The sequence below is a fragment of the Eumetopias jubatus genome, unplaced genomic scaffold (assembly GCF_037043125.1).
Source record: "Eumetopias jubatus isolate StellerSeaLion01/CBP00866 unplaced genomic scaffold, mEumJub1_p1.0 scaffold_13, whole genome shotgun sequence".
NCBI lineage: Eukaryota > Metazoa > Chordata > Mammalia > Carnivora > Otariidae > Eumetopias > Eumetopias jubatus.
Window position 1 is genome coordinate 59,256,323 of NW_028274819.1, and position 23,064 is coordinate 59,279,386.

The 23,064-nt window shown below is 44.1% G+C and overlaps 1 protein-coding gene across 1 annotated transcript in view; it reads right to left on the reverse strand.

Annotated features, from left to right (window-relative positions):
• Nucleotides 1–23,064, reverse strand: part of GAB2 (GRB2 associated binding protein 2) — a 181,132-nt gene that overhangs the window by 7,984 nt on the left and 150,084 nt on the right. Inside the window, exon 3 of the mRNA XM_028116069.2 lies at nucleotides 14,916–15,159. Within this exon, the coding sequence (XP_027971870.1) occupies nucleotides 14,916–15,159 (244 nt within the window). The remainder of the gene's footprint in view (nucleotides 1–14,915; nucleotides 15,160–23,064) is intronic.

Sequence of the window (23,064 nt, forward strand, 5' to 3'; positions counted from 1 at the left end):
GACATTAGACTCCAGCAGATCTAATACACAGATGTTCAATCAATGTTAGCCTTTATCCTCGCCCTACCCCCAGATGGCTGTGATTAGCAGAGGTCGCTCTTACCCCTCACCCCTCCAAATAAACATAGCAGCTATACCACCCGCCTGTTCATTGCTTTAAGTACCATAGAGTGTACACATGTGTATACGAAAGCTGTGAGACAATGGAAAGAACCCTTAAACTGGTGTCACACACTAGCAAACCCGAGTCTCCGTCTTCCCACTGTAAAACAAGTCCGCTAATGGCTGTGGAAGGGATACGTTACAAAGGATGGTTCAAATGGAAGCTATCAATGTATTTTCTATCAGGTATTACGGTTTGTAGAAAGGCATTTAGGGGGGAAAGCGCTCTTTCCAGAAGACCAAAATTTTATAGGAAAAATGGTTTCCCATTTGGGAACTATATTATAGACAGAAAAAGTTTTGAGGATTACTGTTTTAAAATGTAGGTTTTTGGGAAATAAGGCAAGACTAAACAGTAAAAAAAGATCCGGGAGTGGAAGGATTTGTGTGAGCTCCACTCAGCCCCCACCCGAAGGCATGGCCTGGAGGGTCTCTGGCTCTCCGGGGTTCATCTGACTTTGAAGCTCATGAAGCCATCGGCCTAATGAACGTCATTTTCAAGCTGGATTCTGTGTTGTGTAGAGGTGGGCGGTGTGGGAAAGTGGAAGGTGAGGTTCAGAGCAAGTAGGGATCCACGTATCTCACGTTATGATTCTTCACAGGATTTCATAGAATCACTGTTCTAGAACAATCCTTTACAGTAGTGATTCTTAGCCTTCTGGAAGCTATCAGCTTCTTCAAGAATCTTATTCAAGGTTCTTGGCACTTCTGACCGGCATGAGGCAAATCTCGTATACATACAAATTTGCATGATATAGCTGGGGCGGTTGAGGCACTCATAGCCCTCTCCTCTCAGGAGGCCAATCCGCTGGAATTTTTGCCTCATACAAGCATATACGTAGCTCCTGGGGAGCTTGTTATTTATGGATGTGGCCACCAGATGGTGATAGAAAATAGGGCCCAGTAGTTTAGAAAGAGGAAGGGAAACAGGTGTCTAGGCCAGACTCTCTTGTAAACTGTCATCCTTGACCACTGGGGAGTTTCATTTCACTCCCCAAACCTTCAGTGGCCCTTCTCTTCTAGGCCTCCGCGTTCTTTCTCCTTTTCTTTTCCATTTCACACACATAACCAAGCCAAGCACCATGGACCTAGATTACTGAACCTCTAGCCTTTTGACAATGGAGTGAGTGGAACAAAGGCTGGGGGGAGCCAATGGTAGATATAAGGTTGGATGTCCCCGCTGAGATCTGTTCATTTAACAAACGTTTAGTGATGTCCTATTTTCCACTGGGGCCGGGCATAGTGGATACACAGATGCCTTCTGCCCTGGGGGACATAGTGGTGGAGACGGTGACAAGCATACCAATCATTATCAGCTCTTGACAGATTTATACTGACCCTCCCTGGTGGTGGTGGTACAGAATGTCAGGGGAAGCTTCTTCAAAGATCTTACCGTTCAGTGAGTCTTGATATTGGCCAGGCAAAAGGCAAGAGAGGGAAAAACGTGTTCTAGTTAGAGGCACAAAGAAGTAGAACACAGCCTAGCAAGGGAAAGGAACTGCAAGCTGCTCAGGCTGCAGCAAGCGTGTTAGGAGGCAGGGCTGAGAGGTGACAGTGCAGGGGCCAGGCTGGAGTTGCTGGGAACAGGGGAGCCCCTGTAGGGTTTTAAGGCGGGATGGGGAGAACATCACAGGTGTCCTGCAGTAACCTTAAATACTGTTCCATGTTTCACATAATTTTATTCAAACCTTAACCTGATTCAGGAATGAATTCATCATCTTCTTCCTGACTCTCCTATCTTGGGAATGCACCCGTCACTCAAGCCAGAAACCCAGGAGTTACCCACATTGTAATTTTTCACTCAAGAACCCTATCAGGTCCTATTGAATCCACCCCAGTTCAGGTCCTCCTGGTTTTCCTTCCGCATAAATGAAAGGGCTGGTGGCTAGCCTCCCTACCATCCGCCAGATCCCCTTGACGTCCTCCAGACATTTACTTTCCTGACTTGCCAGCTTATGCATATCCAACACTGTGCCACTGCCTATAGGACTAAGCTGTATTCTGGCTCTAATTCACCTCTCCAGTCTCTTCTCCCTGTTCCCCTCCCCACTCTTGGATCCACTCAGCCAAACTTCCCTTGTTCCCAGTGGGCCCTGTGCAGTTAGGCCTCTGGGCTCGGTTGCGTTGTTCACGCCGTCTGAAAGGCTTCCTACTGCGACCTGGCAAAGCTCCTGCTCCCATTTATCCTTCTAACTCTGCACAAATGGCACATTTGTAAAAAAGATTTTATCTGGGGCGCCTGGGTGGCTCAGTCGGTTAAGCATCTTCAGCTCAGGTCATGATACCAGGGGCCTGGGATCGAGCCCCTTGTTGGGTTCCCTGCTCCGCAGGAAGCCTGCTTCTCCCTCTCCCACTTGTGTTCCCTCTCTCGCTGTCTCTCTCTCTCTGTGTGTCAAATAAATAAAATCTTTAAAATAAAAAAAAAAGATATTTATTTGAGAGAGGGGGGCAGGAAGGCAAGAGGGAGAAACAGGCTCCTGGCTGAGCAGGGAGCCCAATGCGGGGCTCGATCCCAGGACTCTGGGATCATGACCTGAGCTGAAGGCAGACACTTAACGACTGAGCCACCCAGGTGTCCCAGCGCATATTTTAAAGCTGTTCCTTTCCATCCTCTACCTCCAAGCATAAGCAATCACTGCTCAACCCTGACCTTGGAGCAGGTAGCAAGTGCTATCTGCGTTAGGTACCACCGGTACTGGTCTCCTCCACCAGACTGCGATTTCCGACTGGACGAGCAGGCACGCGGGCTGACAGGGGCCTCCTGAAAGGAACACGGTACTGTGCCGGGCGCATCACATGCGAGGCCGTTCTGAACCCCCTTGCCTACCCCACGAGAAGAACCGCCCTGGCCTGTGCAGGGAGCTGCAGGTGGCAGAGGCAAGGCTGAGAGAGGCACCCCTTCAGGCCCGCAGCCCTCCCCCCCTCCCCCCCACTGTGGCTGCGGCTGGGTGGCCCACCGCCACAGCTCTGCTCACGGCTTAACACCGCCCAAAAGCGCTCCTTTATCTTTCAGCAGTGCTCTCCTAGCTTTCCTCAGCACTTAATTTTGCAACAGTTCTTTGGCATTTTTCCATATAGTTTCACGTACCACACGACACCATGATTTCACTGTTTTCCACCCTGCTCCTAGTACCTTCATGAAGAGCCCAGTCTCATTTTTAATAGGTATGTTCCCATTTAAAGAAAGCGAATGCACACATGGTCCTAAGTGAATTAACCACCACTTAGTTCTGTCACTGGCGATCTTAAGAGGTCATGTGGACCATCCTTCTGCATTTCACCCTTCTCACAGGGATCCTTCCGATGAGGGAAGAAAACGCAGAAAATGCTGTCTCACAATCTCTAAGAGGTGAGGTGATCTTTGCATCTCAAACCCTTCTGGCGGCAAGTGTGAGCCAGCCTTCTCATTGTGGTTACAGAGCAAAGTTATAGAGACGAAATAAATGAAACAAAAAGTTGTATATTCTCAGCCTTTGGTCAATCAAAGCACCGGGTGAATGAGTCAGAGGTCTTAGTTAGAAGTGATTAATCAAAGGCAAGTTCTCCATTGCCATTTCTCATTTTACTTTTCACCTGCCGTCTTTCTGCAGAATACTGCTGTAGGGTCAGTGATGCATTCATCTGGAATCCCATCACTTGAAATTTCAGCTACCTGCCCCCGCCGCCCCTTGCCCAGAAACATGGCTTTCTGAGGCATGTGACTCACCACACACACACTGTATCACCTGCTACAGGTTTAACAGCCTCCTGGAAATAGGGAGAGAGAGGTCTAGAATCTGAAATGAGGCCCTAAAGGCTGGAGGGCAAAACTAAATCCAGGCAAGACAAAAAGGACTCTGCTTGTCTTGATGGGGTCAGTTCAAATACTCCCTCCTTGCTGATAGTTACTACTTTGAGGAGTTACTTTTGCTCAGTGGAAAAGCTAGATTTTGAGAACTGAAGTCATTTTAGCTGGAACACATATCTGGTACTTGAAGGAAGAAGAGTGGCTAAAACTGCAGTAAAAGATAAGTAATTCACATAGTTTTATCTCTAAGGTGCTTAATTTATTGTACAGTATGTCAGGTTCCCCCACAAATGAAAAAAGGAATAAATAAAGGCTGGTTATGATTAGCCTCAGTAGATACTCTTTCACTATAGTAATCCAGACATATTTATGTCTATGCTAGGCAGAGATGAATGAGCTGCTGCTCTCTCCCAAATCCCCTCAGAAGGAACCCTTTGAGGGGTGCCTGGCTGACTCAGTCGGTGGAGCATGAGACTCTTGATCTTGGGGTTGTGAGTTCGAGTCCCACATGCTGGGTGTGGAGATTACTTAAAAATACAATTAAAAAAATAAAGATGCGACCCTATGAAATTATTTTGGAGGTTAAATGAGGTAACTAATGTGAGAGTGCTTTGTAAACTATAAAGCATTATTTCTTTTTTCCAGAGCACCTAGTATGTAATGTGGCTGTCAGAAGCAGGATAGCAGTATATCTGTCCATGTTGGCACTGTCAGTGTTTTTTCTTTACCCATTCCTGTGGACATGAACCAAAACTGCTTAGAGGTTTTCACATTTCCCTGGTGATTCTGCATCTTTTCACTTGCCATTTCTGTATCTTTTTTTGATGAAGTGTCTATTCAAATCTTCTGCCCATTAAAAAAAATTGGGTTGTTTGTCTTAAATTGTAATAATGCTTTATATTTTCTAGAAATAAATCCTTTGTCAGATATATTTGTTTTGAGTATTTTCTCATATTTTGTGACTTGGCATTTTGTGGGGTTTTCTGAAGAACAAAAGTTTTAAGTTTGATTCAACTACTTTATCAATTTATTTTATTATTCTCCCTTTTTGTATCCTATGATAAAAATCTTTGCTTACCTCAAGAACACAGAGATGTTTTCTTCTAGAAATTTCTTACTATCACATTTTACATTTAGGTCTTTGACACATCTAACTCTTTTTTTTTTTTTAAAGATTTTTTATTTATTTATTTGACAGAGAGAGACACAGTGAGAGGAGGAACACAAGCAGGGGGAGTGGGAGAGGGGGAAGCAGGCTTCCCGCTGAGCGGGGAGCCCGATGTGGGACTCGATCCCAGGACCCTGGGATCATGACCTGAGCCGAAGGCAGACGCTTAACGACTGAGCCACCCAGGCGCCCTAACTCTTTTTTTTAAAGATTATTTATCTGACAGAGAGAGAGAGGGAGAGAGGGAGAGAGAGTGAGAGAGAGAGAGAGAGAGAGAGCACAAGCCGGGGGAGGGGAGCAGCAGGGAGAGGGAGAAGCAGGCTCCCCGCTGGGCAGGGAGCCTGATGTGGGACTCAGTGCCAGGACCCTGGGATCATGACCTGAGCTGAAGGCAGACGCTTAACGAATGAGCCACCCTGGCACCGCTGACACATTTAACTTTTGAGTAGTGTATTATCAATAAAGGTTTTTTTTTTTTTTTTTCCCAGCACCATTTGTTGAAAAGACTTTCATTTCCCTATTGGCACCTTTGTCAACATGTGTGTGTGTATGTGTGTGTGTGCACACACATGCACACACATACACTTCACCGTTCTGTTCTAGGGAGCTCCGTATGTTTACCTTTTCATCAATACAACACGGTCTTGAAGAAGACAAAGACAAAGGTTTTTCTGCAAGGCTTGAAATCAGGTGGTATAAATCCTCTAATTTCGTTAAGTCCTTTCAATTTTTTTTAAAGATTTATTTATTTATTTGTCAGAGAGAGAAAGAGAGAGAGCATGAGCAGGGAGAGAGGCAGAGGGAGAGGGAGAGGGAGAAGCAGGCTTCCCACCGAGCAGGGAGCCCGATGTGGGGCTCGATCCCAGGCCCCTGGGGGATCAGGACCTGAGCCGAAGGCAGATGCTTAACCGACTGAGCCACCCAGGCATCCCTGTTCAGTTCTTTTATTTTTTTTAATTTTCATTTATTTATTTGAGAGAGAGAGAGAATGAGAGAGAGCATGAGAGGGGGAGGGTCAGAGGGAGAAGCAGACTCACTGCTGAGCAGGGAGCCCGATGCGGAACTCGATCCCGGGACTCCAGGATCATGACCTGAGCCGAAGGCAGTTGCTTAACCAACTGAGCCACCCAGGCGCCCCCTGCTAAGTTCTTTTAAAAATCATTTTGGTTATTCTAAGTTGTATGGAATTTCGTATCAACTTTAGAGTCAGCTTATCAATTTCTATGAAAACGCTTGCTGGGATTTTTATTTGGACTGCACTGGAGCTATACAGATCAATTTGTGATGATGTGCCATTTTTTAAATTTCTTTTAAAGATTTTATTATTTGAGAATGAGAATGAGTGAGAGAGAAAGAGAGAGAGCACGAGCAGGGGGAGGGAGAGGGAGAAACAGACTACCCACCAAGCAGGGAGCATGGGGCTCTATCCCAGGAGCCCGGGAGCATGACCTGAGCCAAAGGCAGATGCTTAACCAACTGAGCCACTCAGGCACCTCTAGATGTGCCATTTTAATAATATTGGGTCTTCTAATTCATTACTACAGCATGTCACTCTCCATATTTAGGTCTTTAATTTCCCTCAGCAGTGTTTGATTTCAGCGATGAGGTCTTGCATGTCTTTTTTATTCCTAAGTAGTTCATGTTTTTGGCATCATTATATAAAAATTTTTTTAAAGTTCATTTTCCAAATGTTTGCTTCTAGTATGTAAAAATTATTTTATATATAATAATCCTTACCCTGTGACCTTGCTAAATTCACTTCTTCATTCTAGCAGTTGTTTTCTAGATTCTTTAGAATTTTTATATAAACAATCAAGTTACCTGCAAAGAGAGACAGCCTTACATCTTCCTTTCTCATCTTTGTGCCTTTCACACTTTCTGTCTCCTTACTGGACAGGCTAGAATCTCTAGTACAATGTTGAACAGAAGTGGTGAGAGCAGGCATTCTGTCCTTGTCCCCAGTATTATGAGAATATGTTTAATATTTCTCTGTTAATATTTAATATATTAGCTGTAGGTTATCCTTAGAAGTCTGCTATTAATTTGAAGAAGTCTTCCTGTATTTATAGTTTGCTAAGAAAATTTTTATGAAGAGGCATTGAATTTTGACAAATGCTTTATCGGCATCTGCGAAGGTGATTATTATATTATTTTTCTCCTTATTCTCCCTTTTTTTTAGGAGAGGGAGAGAGAGAATCTAAAGCAGGCTCCATGCCTAGCACAGAGCCCACCCTGGGGCCTGATCTCACAATCCCGAGACCATGACCTGAGCCGAAATCAAGAGTAGGACACTTAACTGAGCCACCCAGGTGCCTCTCTCCTTATTCTCTTGATGTAATGAATTGCACTGGTTGGTTTCTTAATGTAAAATCAACCTTTCATTCCTGGGATGAACCCTACTTCATCATGAACTACTATCCCTAATGAGGTACATATACACATATATTCCCTAATATATTTAAATTATCCCTAAAACACACACACACACACACACACACACACACACTATATATATATATATATATATATATATATATATATATATATATATATATATATATTTTAAAGTTGGATTTGATTACTATTTTTTTTTTGGTAAAAGAAAGAATTTCTGCATCTATAGTCACAGGGAATATTGCCTTCCGATTTTCTTTCCTGTAATCTTTGTCAGGTTTTGGTAGTAGGGTTATTTTGGTCTCAAAAAGAAAAAAAAGAGTTGTAAAAGGACCCCCTCCTCTTATGCTTCCTGAAAGAATATGGGTAATATTTGTGGTACTCCATTTGATACAATTCACCAGTAAAACCACCTAGGTCTGGTTTTCTAGGTATTTACCCAAGAGAAATAAAGCAAATGTCTACACCAAGATTTGTTAGTGACTATTTATGTACAGATGCATCTTAATTTGTAATAGCTAAAACTGGAAACAATCCAAGTGCCCACCAACATAGGAACAGGTAAATTGTGATATAAAGGTACACTGAATAAAAAGGAACAACTAATGATACATGTAACAATATGGATGAATCCCAAAAGCATTATGTTGCATGAAAGATATAAGGAAAAATAGTCAGTACTATATGATTCCACTCAAGTAAAATTCTAGAAAATGATAGCTAATGTAGTGAGTGGTTCCTCACTACAGTGAGGTACAATGGTTCCTGAGGAATGAGGTAGAGGGAAGTATGGAATTAAAGGGGCATGGGGAAACTTTATATATATTGACACTGACTATACTTCAATTACCGCTCAAAATGGTTAAAAAAAAGTAAATAAAAGTGTGGGGTGAGGCAAAGGGGGGAGGATTCTAGAACTGAAAATTCAATTAAAAAATCATCCAAAATGAGCACAGAGAGGAAATACGATTTTTAAAAAATGAGTACTATCAGTGATGTATGGGTCAGTATCAAGTGGTCTGACGTGAAGAACAGAGGGAAAGCAGAGATGGAATGGGGCAGAAAAAAACTTGAAGAAATATTGGTAGAAATTTTGCTGTACTGGATAAAAAAGAGCAACAAATAGAATCAGAAAGCTAAGTGAAGCCCAAACCAAGAAAAATACACCTAGGAATATCCTAGTCAAATTGCTGAAAAACAAAGAAAAAAAGTCAAACAGAAGTCCAAATAGCCAAAATAATCTTGCAAACAAAGAACAAAGGGAGAGGTCTCATACTTCCTGATTTCAAAACATATTATTACAAAGCTACAGTAATTAAAAGTGTGGTACTGGCACAAAGATAGACATAGAGACCAATGGAATAGAATATAGTGCCCAGAAATAACCTTGATGTATAGATCTAATGATTTTCAGCACAGATGCTCAGACCATTCAATGGGGAAATGATAATGTTTTCAACAAATGGTGCCGGGAAAATTGGATATCCATATGCACAAAAATGAAGTTAGATCTTTACATCATATATAAACATAAACAAGAAATGGATCAAAGACCTAAACATAAGGGCTAAAACTATAAACTTTGAGAAGAAAACACAGGAGGAAAAGCTTCCTGAGAGTGGATTTGCGAATTATTTTTTTTAAAATATAGATGACACCAAAAGCACAGGCAACAAAAGTAAAAATAAATTGGACTGCATCAAAATATAAAATTGTGCATCAAAGGACACAATCAGCAGAGTGACAGGCAATCTACAGAATGGGGGAAATATCTGTAAATCACATATTCGGCAAGGTGTTAATATCCAGATCATATAAAGAACTTCTACAACCCAACAACCACCACCACCAACCAACCAGATAAAAAAAATGGGTAGAGGTCTACATCGACATTTCTCCAAAGATGTACAAATAGCCAACAAACACATGAAAAGATGCTGAACATCACTAATCATTATGGAAATGTAAATAACCCACAGCGTGGGGCGCCCGGGTGACTCAGTTGGTTAAGTGTCCAACTCTTGATTTTGGCTCCGGTCATGATCTCACAGTTGTAAGAATGAGCCCTGTGTCTGACTGCACTGGGTGTGGAGCCTGCTTGGAATTCTCTCTCTCCCTCTGCCCTCCCCCACCTCTAAATTAAAACAAACAAACAAACAAAAAACTCCTCCCAAACCACAGTGAGATAGATACCACCTCACAGCCATTGGGATAGCACTACCAAAAAATACTAAATACTGGCAAGGGTGTGGAGAAACTGTCACCTTTGTGCACGGTTGTAAAATGGTGCAGCCACTCTGAAAAACGGTATGGTAGTTTCTCAGAAGATTGAAAACAGAATTACCAGAGTATCCAGCAATTCTCCTTCTGGGTATGTACCCCAAATAATTGAAATCTGACTCCTTGAAGAGTATCTGTACACCCATGTTCGCAGCAGCATTATCCACAACAGCCAAAAGGTGGAAGCAACCACGGTGTCTACTAATGGATGAAATAAACAAAATGTGGCATAAACAGGCAATGAAATAGTATTCAGCCGTAAAAAGGAAGGACGTTCTGACACAGGCTATAACATGGATGAACCTTAAAGACATTATCCTAAGTGAAGAAAGCTACTCACAGAAAGACAAGGGCTGTATGATTCTATTTATATGAGTTACCTAGAGAAGTCAAATTCATACGGACAGTAGAAAGGAAGGTGTCAGGAAGTAGGGGAAAGGGGAAATGGGGAATTTTTAATGGGTAGGAAGTTTCAGTTTTGCAAGATAAAAACAGTTCTAGAGACTGGTTACATAACAATGTGAAAGTACTTAACACTAACTGACCTGTACACTTAAAAACAGCTCAGAGGATAAATTTTATGTTATTTCACCACAATTTTTTAAAGAGAAAAATAACATTCAGAAGAAGAAAGATACATTACATACAGGATTCTAACAATAAAAATAACAGCTCACCTCTCAACAAAAACAATGAAGCTCAGAAGATCATAGAATGACATCCTTTAAAATGCCAAAAGAAAATAAAACCACCATTCCAGAATTTTATATCCAGCAAGGTATCTCCCCAAAACGAAGGTGAGGTGTGCCTGGGTGGCACGGATGTTTAGCGACTGACTCTTGGTTTCGGCTCACGTTGTGACCTCGGGGTCATGAGACTGAGTTCTGCGTAGGGCTCTGTGCTCAGAGGGGAGTCTGCTTGAGACTCTTGCTCTCCTCCTCCCTCTGTCCCTCCCCCCCCACGCATGTGCGCTCTCTCTCGAATAAGTAAATAAATCTTAAAAAAAAAATGAAGGTGAAATACAGGTATTTCCAGGTAAGTGGAAACTGGGAAAACATGTCACAAGGGGACTCACATGGTAAGAAATGATAAAGGAAGCTCTTCACGCCAAAGAGAAAACCAAGTGAAAACCCCACTAGGCAATGTTTAATATTTGCTTTCAACAGTCACAAATACTAATGAACTGAGGAGGGAAAATTATGCAGATATTTACTATTTCTGCTGCTGTTCCTTCATTCCTGAAGGTTTTAGTTTCCTTCCGGTACTATTTTGCTTCAGCCTGAAGAACTTCCTTAACAGTTCTTTAAATCAGATCTCTTGGAAATTCTCTTGTTTTTCTTTCATTTGGCAATCTCTTCATTCCTAAAGGATAATTTTTCAGGATATAAACTTGTGGGTTGATAGTTTTCTTTCCATTCATGTTTATGGCATATTGTTATAATATGGGCTTTTGAATTTGTGTCTGTTAATACTAACATGTAGGTTATGCTGGGGTTGGCATCTGTGCTTTCCCCTGAGAACTGGTTACATTTTGCTGGTTCTCTGTATGCTGAGAAACTGTGGATTATATATCCTTAGTATTGTGCTATGATGTTGTGTAGATGCTGGGTTCTGTTATAATCCTCTGGAGAATGCTGAGGTTTTTGTTTTGCAGGCAATCACTGTGGTTAGATTCAGGCTGCAAGATCCGTCTCTCCTTCTGTGTGTGGTGGTGCCAATCACAGCTTAGTTCACAAAACCTTTGTTATGCTGGTTTGGTCTGTCCCACACGTGTGCAGCTCACAGTGAGCCTGAGATGTGTGTGGTTTCACACCCAGAATGAGGAAATCCCTTCACAAGCTCTCTTCACTCTGGGTACTCCACTCCCTTCCAGCCCCCAAAGGGCTCCTTTTCTGATTCCTCTACCAAGAAAGATGGGGTTTCTATCACGTTTCAGCTGTCTGCCCCAATGGGCTGCTGTGTGAGTGGGCCCACCCTCAGAGCAATTCCACGAGATACAGAGGAGTCACCTCTATATTGCTGCCATCTCCAAGTTTTGCTCCCCTTTATAACTTGCCTCATTTTATTTTTATAGAATCAAAACGATTACAGGGCAATTGTGTTTTGTCCATAGTTTTTACTTGTGATCAGTGGGAGGGGCAGTCTGTAGTGTGCTTCTGCCACCGCACAGGGACTGGCACTCCCCAGTGATTTTTTTAGAGTTTCTGTCTCCTAAATTTCACCATCTCTTCACGATATCCAGCCCTACCCCTTAATACCATAGATTAAAGCTTTTGACACACTTTATATCTTTGTACGTGGCTAGCTCCTTTTTTTTTTTTTTTTTGAGAGAGAGAGAGAGAGTGCAACGCAAGCAGGGGAGGGGCAGAGGGAGAGAGAATCCTAAGTAGGCTCCACACCCAGGGTGGAGCCTGATGCAGGGCTGATCTCATGACGCTGAGATCATGACCTCAGCTGAAATCAAGAGTTGGATGCTCAAGCGACTGAGCCACCTAGGAACCCCCCTCCTAGCTCCATTTAAGAGTTAAATCTCTTTCAGTTTCTGTCTGCTTTGTGATTGCTCTTCAGTGCCTTCAAACAGTTGTTTTTTTATATTGTGTCCAGAATTTCTAACTATTACAGTATGTTTAGTATCATGTAAACTACTCCAATACTTCCAGAAATTATATGGTGTTTCTGGACCAAAGAAAGCTTCCTTCCCACCCTCCATTACTTGGGAATTCGGTTAATGTTGTTTGAACTTATTTTTTCCAAAAATCTCCAAGATCCTGCTCATCCCTCTCCTGTTCCCACACCCACACAAGTGAAAGCAGACACAGAAAAGCACAGCTTGGTCAGGGCCCCATACTAAAGCTGCTTCCCCAACCGCAGATCAGTTTTGTCTCCCTATTATGTTCTCTCTCTATAACACAGATTTGCTTGGATATTTTTTATGTATCTACTATATGCCCTTGGTCCCGTCTTCAAAGTGCAGCAATATATTAATACAAATATCCATACAATGAGGCAGAGAGTTCCAAATGCCGTGAGAGAGAGAGAATAAAAAACTGCTATGGGAAATCAGAGAAGTGGATTTCAGCTAGGCAAATTAACAGAGGTTTTAGCGAGGAGGGGGTATGCAGAGAGTGGGCCCTAACTGCTAATTCAAGCAGAGGCATTTACATATCTGTTCTCTGCTGCTCCTGCAGCATCATGGAAGTGGAGGTGGTAGTAGTTGTTAGTATTATATAAAGCCTTCTACTTAAAGTGTGACCCACAGACAAGCTCTAGAATTTAGCAGAAAGGAAGGATCTCAGGACCCACTGCAGGCTTACTGAATCAGAGTCAGCATTTTAACCAGATCCCCAGATATTTCATATGTATTCTGAGGGTGAGAGGCATTAACAGAAAGTACATTTTCAAGAGAACAATGATTTTAAGACCTCACCTTCTCTACTCTGAGGCAAGGACGCATGAGGTGGGTGGTGGTGGGGCCCAAGGAGAACAAATGCTCCTGAGTACTAAGGATGTGCTCGGGTCACTAGGCTCATCAGGAAGCCTTAGAAGGAGTTATTTCCATTCAGCAGGTCAGGAAATGGAAGCTCAAGGAGGTTCAGTAAGTGGCCCAAGATCACAAAGAAAGTGGCAGAACCTGAATTTGGACCCATATCTGACGGATTCCAAAGCCTGTAAATGCTTTTAGTCTCTGCACCCTGCGTGTCTGGTGTGTGATCCAGGAGCCTCAGTGCTGTTTACAGTTTTGCCGCAAACTCGTTGGGTGATCTCAGCTCTTCTTGTCTAAGTGGATGGAATCTGAACCAGTGAAAGTTCACAAACATAAATCCCGTGGCCTCAGGAAAATGGGTATTTGAGGCAACCTTAAGACAGAGTGCTGGGAGTGCATGTTGTGTGCTGGTCCCAGAAGCAGGGTAACGTGGTGCGGAGTATAGGACCAGGGATGAAGAGCCCTGGGTTCTAGTCCTGCCTCTGTTACACGGTAGCTGGGAGCCTCATTTTCCTCATCTAGAAAATGGACAGAAATGATCTATATTGGCTATCTCTCAGTGCATTTGACTGGTTCGAGTAAGATTCTGCTTGAAAATGTTCTATGATGTGATACAGTCAGTTCTCTAATTGCCTTAGTTTTCATAACACAAATTAGATATTTCTAAATTAATTGAGAAATAGGATTTGTCGTCTGCTGCCCATGCTAGCAACTGGGAACTAGCTCTGGCAAAGCCCATCACCTCTGTGCTTGTGTTTGCCCTAACAACGGGAATAAAAGGTAGTAAAAACATGTACAGACTCTGCACCAGTGAGAGAGCTAGTGGTGTTAGAACTACAAAGACCATTATTCTAGAGCAGAGAGTCCTTGTTCTAGAACTTTCTGTGGGGATGAAATGTTTCCTTATCCATGCTGTCCGCTAGGGTAGCCGCTAGCCACACTTGGCGACTGGGAATTTGAAATGTGGCCAGTGCAACTGAGGAACTTCATTTTAAGTTTTATCTTGTTTGAGCCCATTCAAATTTAAACATGTGGGTAGTTAGCTACCACACAGAAGAGTGCAGCTCTAGAGCAAAACTGAGGTACAGGTATGTTCAGTGTTCTAAGACTTTACAGCTAGGGGCGCCTGGGTGGCTCAGTCATTAAGCGTCTGCCTTTCTCTCAGGTCACGATCCCAGGGTCCTGGGATCGAGCCCCACATTGGGCTCCCTGCTCTGCAGGAAGCCTGCTTCTCCCTCTCCCGCTGCTTGTGTTCCCTCTCTCGCTATCTCTGTCTCTGTAAGACTTTACAGCTATACTCCTATTACCAACAAGTCAATTGATTTTTTTATCCCCAATTCTGAAACTCTAGCCCCTAATGCCTTCCCCGCCCCCCCCAATTAAACAAAACATTTTTATAGCGTGATTTCTGATAATGGGAGGTTCCTCTGGAATCTAATTATCACTGTATAGCACCACAGCTGATACCAGCACAATGTGAAGCTTACCTAGGCAAAAGAATGAGGCTTTGTTAATAAATGTCTGTTCGTCTGAGAAAATATTTTACTCCCTTGTCTTTAAAATTAAAAACAGTAGGACTGCAAGCTACTGGGCCCTGTGAGTGGCCATGCGACACACCGGTGCTCACAGTGGTCTCCTACCTTGCGTTCTCCGCTCTCCGGCTGATGCACTGGTGCAAGTAGAGATACTCCTGAGGCGCACTGGTGGACAAGGCAGGCTGCATGTGGTTGGACACCGGGGGTTCAAAGGTGAACAGCGTGGGCTGGCTGGAGTGCGATGGGGCTGAGGACTTCCGTTCTCGGAGAAGGTGCTGACTGGAGCTGCTGAGCTCAGCTGGAGAAGAGCGGGGGCCGTGACTGGTGGAGGAGAGGTTTCTCAGGGAGTCTGGGAAACAAAAGAAGGAGCTCTGTGACTGAAAAAGGGAAGAAAGGTGTCCTTATCCCAAAGTGGGCTGTCAGAGGAAGAAGAGATATGAGCAGAGGCAATGATCCAGCAGCAGCCTTCTCTCCCCCTCACACACCTACCCCTTCCCTGCCTCCAGAGAGGGAGGGCTGTGGCTGCCTGGCAGAAAAGGAGATGCCCTGTGCCTTCGCGCCGCTCCTGGAGTCGCCTGGGGGCCGCTCCAGGTCACAACCTTGACGGTGTTCCCCAGCTCCCGGGAGGTGTGGCTTGCCAGGGGCGCGGGAGTGGGACTCCTGCGCTCCCTCCAGGCCAGCCCTCGGAGCAGTAAGTGCCACTGCCTTCCTCCTCTTGGGAAGCTCCTGCGTCATCACCTCCATCAAAGCGCTGGCTGACTTTGTTAAATGAGCTTTGCTTCCTGGAGACTCACTAGGTCAGACCCCGGACTGTGTGCCTTACCGCATTAAGGATAAAAGCACACAAGTATTTGGAGCAGACTGTTCCTTAAGACTGGTCCCAGCTCCTCCTGCCCGCTCTTCCAAGTCCTCTTGAGGACAATGGTCCCCATTCCCCAACTCTTATGCCCACCACTCTGTGTCAATTGGTCTTTTTTCCCCTTAACTCTCCTCTTAAACTCCCCTCTGTTGTGCTAGAAAAGAAGCAGGGTATTAAAGACAGATCACAGCTGAGAGTGCTCCCCCCCCAAGCCAAGGGCATCACTCATTTGGCTCGTTCTCCAAGCCTAGTCCAAGTTCCTGAGCCTAACGCACAAGGCCTTTGACAGTCTCACCTACTTCCTGCTTTTCTCCTCCTGGACCCGAGGCCTTCGGAAGCTTCATCAGTCCCCAGGCACACCAGCCCCTTTTATGACTCTTTCTTATGGGCTTCGGCTCTTCCTTCCGCCTGGATTTCACTTCTACCCTACTGGCACTCACACGCAGACTTTTAAGACCCTACACGGATATCATATTCCCTGTGAAACCTTCCTGGACGCGGTCCTTTTTCTGGCTGCCAATAGCACTTGGCCCATGCTTCATTATATCCACGGTCCCTCTGCCTCCTCGCCTAACCCAAGAGTCTCTAAGACAGTGACTGATGCTGTTGCGCCTACGGTCCCAGGATTTACCCAATAAAGGCCAGGCGCACAGAAAATTCGTAGTCTGTGTTTGTGGAACAAGCAAAAATGTTCGTTTGGCATACAATAATTCCACAGTGAAACTTCTTTTTCAAGAGAAATAAAGGTTTAAAGATGTGATTTCTGGCGATGTGACAGCTGGTGGGGTGTGATGGTTCAGTGGTGGTGTGGTGGCTTCCTAGGCTATTCGAATCTTTTCTGTTTCTACTCCCCGTTATCTGACCTATTTTAGTACCCTTCTCATGGCCCCAGGATCATCAGCTCATTAGTGCTCTATCAGATTAATTACTCTCCAGGCTTCTCTGATGCTAGGCAGAACAACTTCCGCCCGTGTCCAATGGAGAAAGCCACGGGCCTTGGGGGAAAAACAGTTCCATCGACAGGGTATTGACCTCCAAAATGAATTCCCATTACAGGTCCGGTAGTGAACTGGATGTTTGTTAACAGAATCAATGGCTTCACTACTCCATTATATTTGCAAGATGAACTCTCTAATGGCAGAGGGGGGAAGGTTTATGCTCAGGGATGAAGTAGCCATGGTGCCAGGGGTGAACACAGCTACTGCCTGAGAAGACACAGGGAAGGTGCTAAGAGAAAGCCTCTGGGGGCATTTCTACCTTCCCCGCGGTCTTTCTGGATCCCTCCACCTCTGCCATCCCTTCAGTGGGGGCATTTTTCAAGGTTCCACCCCGGACCCTCCTATAGCTTCACTCACTCAGGAGACTCCCCTGGGCTAATCTTCTCCAGCCAGGTGATGACACTCTCGAAACAGTCTTTAGCTCAGTTCTCTGCCCTGGGCTCTTGTCCTATAACCCTCTGCCTGCTTGGCATCTCCACTCAGATATCCCACAGGCAGGTCAAGCTCCCGACCCTCCTCCTGTGTTCTCCCTCTCCGTGAAGTACATCAGTGCCACCATCCAACTGGTTCTGAGCCAGAAACCTAGGCATTATCTAGGACTCTGCTTCTCGACGACCGCGCCATGTCATTATGTCATCGCCCAGCTTCAAAATCTTCAGTGGATCCCTGTTATCCTCAGGATGACCTACAAAGCTCTCTCTTTTTAAAACCATTTTCTTGTTTATTTCTTCAACCTTGTTTCTGAGCTTGTCACAACTTCCTTGTGTTTCACATAGATTTTTAGGAAGACAGTAACCTTTCTCTCTCATCACTCCATACATTCAGCTGTAAACTCACTGTCTTTTCTCTAACAGTTTCATCCCTGGCATCAAGCCCAGTGTGTGACCCAACTCCATAAATACATGTTGATTAATAAAATAATGAAATACATAGCATGAGGTCATACTCCCTCCATACCGCTGATTCCTCACTGCCTCTGGAATCAAGTTCAGGTTCCCAAGTCCAACAAGAAAGGCCATTCTGTGACAATCTACTTATCCCACCTGTCACCCCATACACCCTGCATGGCCCCTTCACTTCATGCTTTGAGCTGTGGGTCTGTGTATAAAAGAGGAGTGACCTGTTCTCACAGCTGGGGCCCTCTGACCCAGGTTCTTTACTTGCAGAGCTGGAGAAATCATTTCACTTCTCTGAGCCTCGGTTTCCTTATTTACAAGTTGACAGAGGATGGTCACAAGGACGGAATGCATAAAGGGTTGAGACAATTCGGCACGTTTTAAGTTCTCAAAATGTGTTCTAGGCATTTCTGTATTCTTGGTGCCTAAAACAATCTCAGCTCACTGTGGGTATTGAATATATAGTTGCTGAATAAATAAAAGAATTTTCACTAGCACAAAACCAAATATGCCTGTTTCTTGTGGTCAAAATAAGAGGGGCTTTCAAGGTCTGCTAATAAGATGAAGTAGGGGTTACAATGAGTTGGGCCCACTTGGAATTCCATTCTGTAAGTATGAAGCCATGTCTATGAAATCAGTCAGCTCCATAATGATCTGCAGCTTCAGAAAAATTCTTTCAAAGCTGTTTTGGTGCTAAACCTTGCCAAAATCTCACTTCCGTTTGCTACTTTAAAAGATTTCTACCTGAATATAGGTAATTATTCCTTAGGGCCTATAATGGATTGAACAGTGTCCCCCCAAAACTCATGTCTACATGGAACCTCAGGATGTGACCTTGTTTGAAAATAGGGTCTTTGCAGATCTAATTAGTTAACATGAGGTCATACTGGATTAGGGTAGGTCCTAATCTACTTGATGGGTATACTTATAAGAACAGCAGAGACAGAGACATATAGGGAGAAGATCATGTGATGACAGAGGTAGAGACTGGATAAACAATGTGACATGGCTATACAATGGAATATTATTCAGCCATCTAATGAATGAAGTACTGATACATGCTACAACATGGATGGATCTTCAAAACTATGCTAAGTGAAAGAAGCCAGCGATAAAAGGCTACAGATTGTAATGATTTTATTTATGTGAAATGTCTAGAATCAGCACATCCATAAAGACAGCAAATAGACTATTGGTTGCCTGGGGATGGGGGTGGGATGGAGGAGTGACTGCTAATGAATATGGGGTTTCTAACTGAGGTAATGAAAATGTTCCAACATTAGATGGTGGTGATGGGTACACAACCCTGTGAATATACTGAGAAACAATGACTTGTATACTTTAAATGGGCGATATATGATAAGTGAATTTAAAAAACACACACATGCATAAACACTTTTGCAAAGTATGAGGTATTAAGTCTGTGCAAGAGATGAATGGTTTAATTAAATACATCTGACTTTTAGTTTATTTCCTCTCTAAAGAGAATGTTGAACACTCAGTAAATACCAAGTCCTTACTAAAGTAGACTGAGTAAGGAACATTCTCCCTTTCCTACCTTCAGTTCCCTGCACCTCCTCCAACCCCACTGCTCAGGGCTTTACTCCACAATCATAGCAAGGCAGTGGGAATTTCAGCAAAACAAAATAGCAAGAACTCCTTGGGGTCAAAAGACCCAAAGTGTAAAAGGTGAATGAGATATTGGTGTGAAAACAAATGCGCATACTCGCATAAAACGTGCATAGGATTTGTTTTTATTGCCCTGGGTACCCCTTGAGGGAAGAAAAGAATGAAAAAGGACATTACGCTATGTGTGGCTGGGCTGTTTTTGGTATGTGGCCACCGGGCTGTTGTAATGATGTGTCTTGGGTCATTAGGAAGGGCAGTTATACAGCAAGAAGAAAATGGACATTTCCAGACTTCTGGCCTGGGCTTCCATCTCCAAGTCTAGACTAAAGATAATGCCAGAAAATGCTTGAGTCAAATTTGTTTTCTTTTAAACAGGGTTTTATTTTTTCCTCTTCTCCCTGGCTTCTTTTTAGGGCCCTAAAAATCACTCCCCTTCCTTTCCACAATCACCCCTGGGAAGGCTGCCCAGCACACAAACACTCCGCCCACCTTCTTGCAAAACTCTAGAACAGGAAAGCTCTGAAGGATTTTAGTAGAGGGGCCCAGCCCAGCCCAGCCCAGCCATCAACTGGCTAGTGATAACAGGAGCAGGAAAGGGGCGGTTGGCGGGAGTTTCTGGAAAAGATGACTGGCCAAATAATGACGGGTTCCCTTATCTCAATGCCCTTTTTATCTTTATCCTTGCCCCCCCCAAATCCCCACCCAAGCCTCAGTGGGTGTCAGAACCCATGAAGTGGTAGACCAAATCACATGCTGGAGCCCAGGCTGGATTCAAAGCCTGCTTTTGCTAACTCCTCGCTTTATGGCCTTAGACAGGCTACATAAACCTCTTTGATCTTCACCTGTTCAACAGGGAAAATAATTTTCCAGGGCTGCTGCAAGGTTTGAGATCATACATATCAAGCATTTAGCATAGTGCCTGCCATTCTTACTGCTTCTACTCCTTAGTACACATGAAACTGCTGGGACCTTGAAATTGGCCAAGAGGTACGGAGTTGCTTTCCAAGCAACAGTGAATGCTTGCAAGGTAACTGTTGTCTCTGTTTTAGTCCCAACTATACCCTGCATGATGTTACATGTGAAAGGAGAACAAAAAGGACAATAGAGACTATAATAATCACAGCTGCCATTTATTAAGCACCTACTACATGCCTCTAGTCTACTCTGTGAGGCAGATATTTCCATTTCTTCCCCTTCTTTTTGGATGAAGAAACTGAAGCTCAGAGAAGTTAGTAATGAGCTCTGGTGTCACACAGCTAGAAAGTGGCAGAGCCTATGTGAAATAGATCAAACTTTCTTCCAAAGCCAATTCTTGTCATCCATGTAAAGAGTTCCCACAAGATCCCTATGTGGTGAACGGTATTAGCTTTATGAGGGGCAGAGTCAAATAACAGAACGAGAGTCTAGGCCAAGCTCTGCTGTCAACTGGCTGAGTGACCTTGGGAATGCCATTTCATCTTCCTGGGCCTCGTTTTCTCTATTCAAAAAAGAAAGAACTTGGATGAGATAGGGGATACACATCAAAGCCATCTTTGGGAAACATGAGAGCTGTTCGGTATAAGACCTAATGAGTCATATTTACACAGGGATTTAGATAAGATCCACTGGTTTAGCTTTTAACGATCTCTGGTTCTTAATCCCAAGGCAGAGGTAGAAGAGCTGGAGTCAACTGAAAAATCAGGGGCAAAGCAAGCCTGAAAAGCCAAATGAAAAAACAAATTCTTCCAAAAATCGTTTTTTTGGATAATCAAAATTACAAATTGAAAACCACCTTTGTTCTCACTGGTTTTTCATATCATCTGCCTACAGCCAACTCCAAAAGGCACAACCTGTAAGGGAAAGAGCCCTGACGTAGGTTCAGAAACATGGGTTCTGACACTATCCTACTACAGGGCCTCACACAAAACTTTTACTCTCTCTGTACCTTTTTCATGCTGTCAAACACCGAAGAGAGCACCCACCTTACAAGGTTCTTTTGAGGATCTGATGGATGGAAAATGGGTAAACAGTAATTATTAAATACTTAGTAAATGCTTGTTGGCCTGAAACCCAGAAGTGGAATGGAGGTAACATTCTAAGGGTTCTAAAGGAGAGAAGACGATCGATGAAAGACTTTTGAAAACAGAGGGTATAGGATTCTATGGGGTAAGTGGTCCCTGCAGAAAGCTGACAGAGAAACAAGGACCAGAGGGTGGAGAGCTCGAAAACCAAATGCGGGCGCGTGCGTGGCTCAGTTGGTTAAGTGACTGCCTTCGGCTCAGGTCATGATCCTGGAGTCCCGGGATCGAGTCCCACATCGGGCTCCCTGCTCAGCAGGGAGTCTGCTTCTCCCTCTGGCCATCTTCCCTCTCATGCTCTCTATCTCTCAAATAAATAAAAAAAAAAACAAATAAAAAAATTCTCCAAAAAAAAAAAGTTCTTACCTTTAAAAAACAAAAAAAAGAAAACCAAACGCATGCTGACAGGGGCTGAGGGCTAGACTGGATCGAGGGCTTGAGGTCAGTTTAACGCGCAGTCACAAGCAGTCATTTAAAAATGAATAATCCTCAAAACTGCCTGACACACATCACAATTAGAGGAATTATTCACAAATTTAAAGCCAAACACAAAATAGCTTCACTTGACACAATAACTCACATAATACAGCAACTGGAAGGGGCCCCAGAGTCTAACTGCTTGTTTATCACCACTGTCCTTCCCAGGCTCCCAAAGCTTCTCGTTTCCGGTTGGAGAAACTGAGGCCCAGAAAGGTGAGGCTACTTGTCCAAGGCCACATAGCAGGTCAGACCTCAATCCTGGAATAAGAATTCAGATCTCCTACTGTGGGAGAGGTGAGGGGCAATCCAGTCAGAGGGTCTAATCACCAGGACACTGGCTGCCAGGGCTGTTATTTTGTTATGAGTTTATTACGTTACATTTGCATGGTAAGTAAACATTTGCTGGATCAAACTACTAAAGACTGGCATAAATAATTCCCCAAGCTCAAAAATACATCTCCTAGTGTTTATAGAAACTATAAAGCAGAGGAAGAAAAAAGGGGAGGCAGAGACAGGCAGTAACATGAGACCCTGGAAGACTTTTCAGGGACTAGGCTGCCCATGCATCCCCCTTCTGGGGCAGGATCTGAAAAAGAACACCCCCCCCCCCACCCCAGGGCTCTGAGAGCCAAGTCAGAACATCCTGACCTTGACACAGAGGATCTCTCAGTAGAGAGATCGATTTTGTGAAGGGCGCAGGGGAAGGAGAGTCACTGTAGCTGAAAGGCATGTCACAGTCTCTGGTCACACACCCTTACATAACCTCCTCTGCTCCGGGGCCCCTCACGTTATTAGAGCAAATGCCAGGCTTTCCATAAGGCCTCCAGTGAGAATGAATCACGCCTTCCTCTAAACCCCTTTCACAGTACCTCGTTCTGCAGCTTATTCTCTACGGGAGTTCACGAGTCTACCACATGGAAGGGGACGGTGAGCTTGTAGAAACCAGGATCTGGGCCATCTCTGTTTCTCTGACAGTGTTTAAGCGCAATGCTCTGTGCCTAGCAAAGGTCTGATTGAGAACAAGGTGTTGGATAAACATACCATGGCGGTCAGTTATTCTTCCTTGGGTCAGAAGAATGAACGGATAGCTCCAGGATCCAAATGTAAACTGTTTTTGAAGGCTGGGAGGAACTGTTATCACTTTGTGAGGTTTTCTGCCTTGTGTGTGTCTGTTTTAGGATAGCTAGCCTATATTTAGCCAGGCCTTGTCCTGTTGGTTTTAGAAAGATCAGGTTCCAAGTTTTGTTCTCCCCTTACCTGCTGCACCTATGGTATACCTTAGTTGTCACAGAACTCACTCCTGCTCCCTCGAGTGGGGCTGGGTTGGCCGGGTGG